Source organism: Myotis davidii, unplaced genomic scaffold, assembly GCF_000327345.1.
Source record: "Myotis davidii unplaced genomic scaffold, ASM32734v1 scaffold169, whole genome shotgun sequence".
Taxonomy (NCBI): domain Eukaryota; kingdom Metazoa; phylum Chordata; class Mammalia; order Chiroptera; family Vespertilionidae; genus Myotis; species Myotis davidii.
The window spans coordinates 1,258,276-1,263,891 of record NW_006383005.1 but is presented as its reverse complement, the minus strand read 5'-3'; the positions used below and the strand labels follow the sequence as shown (position 1 = coordinate 1,263,891).

Sequence of the window (5,616 nt, the reverse complement as noted above, 5' to 3'; positions counted from 1 at the left end):
TTACTTGTAAAAAATGGGAAACCCCCCCCCTAGCCTGCCCACCACTCAAGGTTGCTGTGAATATTAAAAAAAAAAAAATTAGGTTATTTTACAAAGTTTGAAACGCTACACAAATAAATTCAAGTGATAAGTACTAATATTGCCCAAGACTGACAAAGCCATATGTATTCTGTACTTTTCATTGATTAAATGGCAAATTAAGTAAAGTATTATAAAAATGTGAACAAAACAACATAATATAAACTGTTATTGTAAAAACTGGATTGAACTAAGTGGCAGATCCAAGCTCTGGTCCAGGCTCTACCACAACTGGCTCATTTCCACAATTTCCTTGGGTCCCTACACAGTGAAATCGGACGAGACCACATTGAAGTAGAGGTGCTCCATGGTATACTTTCCATCACAAGTTGACTTAAAAGGGATTCATTCACCATTTTTTTAAAATCTGGGCTACATTTTGCTTGAAAAAAATATCACTGCTGGATGTCCAAAAGTCACTGGCATCAATTACCGTCTTTTTGTTTCTATTTTCAGGCATTTCATAACCTTATCTAAGCTAATCTATCTTTACCTTTTCATTCTACTCTTTCTCAACACAGACCTACAGTGAGATCAGAGTGTTCTACTCACTGTTTTTCAAAATGCCATGGCACAAAACACCAAGGGTCAGATCCTGAACTACGATAGATTTACCAACAGAATGCCCCCACTGAAACTATACGGGATACCTGGCTGCCCGATAAACCCCCTGTGTTGCACTATTTTCTTTTTAACACTTACACACACTTTTATTTATCTAAGGCCACTAAAGACAATTCACAGTTGACTCTAGAACATATGGGTCTTAGGGACACTAGCCCCTTTAAACTCCCTGCAGTCAAAAACCCACTTAGACTCCCCCAAAACTTAATTACTAATAGCCTACTGTTGACCAGAAGCCTTACTGATAACAGTCACATATTTTGTATATTGCACGTATTACATACTGTATTTTTATAACAAAGTAAGCTAGAGAAAAGAAAATGTTACGAAAAGCATAAGGAAGAGAAAATACATTTACAGTATTATATTTATTTTTTAAAAATCTGCACATAAGCGAACCTGCGGAGCTGAAACCTGTGTTGTAAAGGCTTTCTATGACCTGGTCTCTACATGCCTCCTCAACAGTTTCTGTTTGTATCCTAAGCTACAGCAGAAACAAATGTTCTAAGTACACACACATAAGGATAACATTCATCTGTAATTTAGTTTTCCCGGCTGAAGACACACATTAAAGCTTCCATCTCTGCTTGGAATAGTCTTCCTCTCCATGTTAAAAAGTCTAAATTTTAATTAATTCGGAAAGTTAGCAGAAACAACCCGTTTTTCATGAAGACTTTTCAAAGTACACTAGCAATTGTGGTGACTTAGGCAAGTAGCAAATTGCCCTCTGATCAGTTTATAAATTGTGTGCTTCACTTAGAGCAGTGGTTCGAAACCCTGGCTGCACATTAGAATCAGCTGGGAATCTTTAAAATCCTGATTCCTGGGCCTCATCCTCCGGAAATTCTGTGGGGTATTTTTTGTTTTTGTTTTTTGTTACTAATGTTGTGGCCTCACCTCATAACAAAGAAACAGAATTTCCGGAGGACGAGGCCCAGGAATCAGGATTTTAAAAAGATTCCCGGGTGATTCTAATGTGCAGCCAAGGTTGAGAACCACTGACTTAGAGTCATTAGAATCAATGGCATTTGGTACATTCCTTCTTTCAATAACTAGGTAATAATCAGGTATTAAACTCAGTTTCTCTATGCTAAAAGACTACATATGCTGTCAACATGTAATGTAATAAATGCTTTAAGTCTGGCCTATTATTTTGTATTTTAGCACTCTACCTTTCAGTGCCCAGGGATACAGCCTAGCTTACCTACACTCTCAATCTACAATATACACCTTTATTTATTAATTAAAAGTATTTCCTCTCATTAAGAGGACTAATTAATCTTTATTATTTGTATTAAGTAATTACCAAAATTATTTAAATCTGTTCCTCTGTTAAGGGCACCTGTTACTTACTCCCTGTATTATATTTGTGAGCTTTTGTTTTATCTTCCCTTCTACATTCTTTAAAGATATGACCCATATCTATTTCATCTTTGTACTTCCCCCAGGTTTTCAAACAGTGCCTTGTATACAGACGGCACTTTAAATATAAATTAAGGTTTTCTTTTCCACTTTCAGTGAAGGCTGGCTCTCCGCATTCTGCTGTAGCTTAGGATATTTTGTCTACAAAGTCTTCCTTGACCATCCCAGTCCACAGGTCACTCGTACTTTTGAAATCCCAAAAGAGCTGCCTATAAACCATTTAACTGCCACTAAAACTACTCAGCATTATCTTTCCATGTTTATATGTATTTTATAATCTTTTTATATTTCAGTATATTCCAACACTATCTAGGCACAGCATAGACAATCAATCTTTTAAAAAAAATGAATCAAGAGATTCATTAAGGGCCTAGCCGGTTTGGCTCAGTGGACAGAGCATTGGCCTGTGGACCAAAGGGTCCCAGGTTTGATTCCGATCAAAGGCACATGCCCGGGTTGCAGGCTTGATCCCCCAGTAGGGGGCGTGCAGGAGGCAGCCGATCAATGATTCTCTCTTATCATTGATGTTTCTATCTCTCTCTCCCTCTCCCTTTCTCTCTGAAATCAATAAAAATATACTTTAAAAAGAGAGAGACAGATTCATTAAGAAGAGTATATGCAAAACTGGCACCTAAAGAGAACAAAAGGTCTCATCCATGGCAATGAAAAACAAACTCCTATTGTTGAAGGGCCAAACGCTTTGACATACATAATAGTTACTAGTAAATTAAATTGTGTTAGAATTCTACAAGAGTCTCTGAATTTCATAAATCTTCCTTTCACTTTAGGGAGACATACGTGCAACCATATGCATTTACTGACAATACCAATGCAAGCAAATGACTTTAAACAAAAACAAATAACTGTATTAAACAGATAGGGATAACATTCTTTTGTAATTTAGTTAATTTCCCTGCTGAAGACATTTATATAGTTTGCAATATATATCATTTTACTGTATGCTAAGCCTCAGTGCTTCTATTCCTATTAGGTTCCCTCCTCCCTAATGGACTAAAAGCAGAAAAGCAACCTTTGAATCTTCACTTCTTTTGTATCCTTCCACAGTGAGGAACTATATTATAGCAGGCATTTTATAAATACTGCTAAAGGCACATCTTTATGTTAATTAGTGGGATATCACAGATTTGGTACACTTGAAAAAAAATATATATATAATCTCCAAATCTTACAATAGGAGAGTTGGTTCTCTAATTTCAATCAGAACACTCTAGAGCAGTGATTCTCAACCTTTTCATCCCATGGCAAACAAACTAATTACTGAAATTCTGCAGCAACCAAAAAATATACGATCTGACAAAAAAAAGGTATAATTTTGATTCAGTCACACTGGACAGCTATTGTTATGTTGGCTGTTGTATTTTTTAATTTGACAATCTAAGGGAAAAGAGGTCAGTGCCCCTGACTAGTCAGGTATTGCACGTTTTAAAAATTCTTGCGGCACATGGGTTAAAAATTGCTGCTCTTGACTCTTGCTACTCAAAGTGTGGTTCAAAGACCAGCAGCCCTGGTATCACCTGGGAGCCCTACTCGAGGCTTCCTAGATCAGAATCTGGTGATCTGTAAGCACTTCAAGGCTTGAGAAGCATTGCTTTAGACTCCAGGGGAAGAATGAAAATGTCCAAGATGCATATGACCAAGTAATGTTAACTACCACGTGATTGCTTATTTGTTAGCCTTCCTTGTCTGTTAACTGAGGCTTTCTGAGGGCAAGAACCCTTTCCTATCTTCCTCACCAATAGTATTCCCTGGGCTGACAAGCCCCGAAACATTATCCAGTGCTCAATAAAATCTCTTCTGTTGCTGGTTTTTTAAAAAAATCCTCACCTGAGGATATATTTTCATTGATTTTAGAGCGGGGAGGGAGGGAAGAAGGGGTGGAGGAAAAGAGGAAAGAGAGAGGGGGGAAGAAGGAGAGAGAGAGAGAGAGAGAGAGAGATGCTAGAGATGGGGAAATCCAACCAACAACCTAGGTATGTGCCCTGACTGGGAATGAACCTTCAGGAGGATGCTCCAACCAATTGAGCCACCTGGCCAGGGCTCAATAAATATTTTTTTTTTTTGCTGGATGCATGAATGACTGAACAACTGAAAATAAAACTTTTTCACAAAGCTAATCTTTTAGGAAATTATTTGTACAACATGATTTCACACACTACCATACTAATTATTTAATTCTGTATTATTAATTCCACTTTAAATGTTGCTTCTCGATGTCAACAGATGCATTGAATGAGTTCAACAAAGCAAAAGCTTGGATCATCTTCCTTTGTTGGAGCCACCAGGGACCTTTTTTTTACAAGTGAGATAGCTACATTTTAATTCTGCTCTCACAGATCCATCCCACAAGAATGCATAAGATGAAATCACCGCAAAACTTGGCGGGGTGGGGGGAATAGAGGAAGAATGGGTAACACAAAAACAATTCTGTATCAAAACATCATATAAAACCTGGAAAACATGATTTTTTAAAAACAGGATACTTCCAGGAAATAATTCCCGGCAAGGGAAAGAAGGAGGTAAGAGAACTCCTACCTTTCTCAAGAGCAAAAGGTGATACTAAATACTAGGGAGTGATAAAAGACCAGCGACTGCCTAGCGACGCAAGGTGGAAACACAGCAGACCAGAACTAACGCGGATAGCGGTTAGGCACGTCCAAGAAGGGTGACAAAAACCACTTTCAGGTTTAGAGAAGGAAATCAAGGGAAAGGATAGCTCTAGGACGGATACAACTGACGATGATGATGATTCATTATTATTAATAGTAATTATTATTATTGAGAGAGAGAGACGACATGCACTTGAAGGAAGGGGGTGGACGGAAGAAAGGGAGGTTGCGATTGCGCTCACTGTAAAAGGAAGCGACGACAGGCGTCCCTGCCCAGCTCGGACGGTCCCGGGGAGCCGGCCCAGGCATAGGTGGGCGGCAACGCCCGGCTTTGCGGCTCCTTCCCGGTGGCCTGAGCCATCGCCTCGGCAGCTGCCGAGCACCAGGTGGGGACAAGCAGCAGCAGACGGTGTGCGGGAGGGCGTGCGGGAAGCAGGGGAGGATGCCGGCTGCCCAGGTACCCACCTTATCCCAGCGGAGCCACTGCCCGATGGCCGTGTCTAGCTGAGGGTCCCCGGTGCGGTAGGGGGCGTGGAGCAGGTTGGAGTTCAGGTCGCCCCCTGCGTTCTCAGCCATGGCTGGCAGGCTGGAGTGCGCGGATCAGGGGGGCCGATGAAGACGCCTCGTTGGGGGAGCCGGAGGTGCGCTCACCAGGGTCCCAACGCCCCCTCCTCACTGAAGGGCATCGGAGACCAACGGCAGGATGTTTGCACCAGCTGCTGCCGCAGCTTTGAGACGCGGGAGGGAGGAGGCTGCGGCCGCCCGCGCTTCACCACACCAGCTCCCGGTCTTCCTCTGGGCGAATGGACAGAGGCGGTCGCGCCGGGAGAGAACAACAACAGTCCCCAAAGCCTGGGTTTTGGCC

General features: G+C 41.3%; 1 protein-coding gene across 1 annotated transcript in view; it reads right to left on the bottom strand.

The window, feature by feature from the left end:
- Window positions 1-5,610, bottom strand: part of PGM2L1 (phosphoglucomutase 2-like 1) — a 36,945-nt gene extending 31,335 nt beyond the window's left edge. Inside the window, exon 1 of the mRNA XM_015557475.1 lies at window positions 5,217-5,610. Within this exon, the coding sequence (XP_015412961.1) occupies window positions 5,217-5,327 (111 nt within the window). The 5' untranslated portion in view covers window positions 5,328-5,610. The remainder of the gene's footprint in view (window positions 1-5,216) is intronic.
- Between the last annotated feature and the right edge of the window lie 6 nt (window positions 5,611-5,616).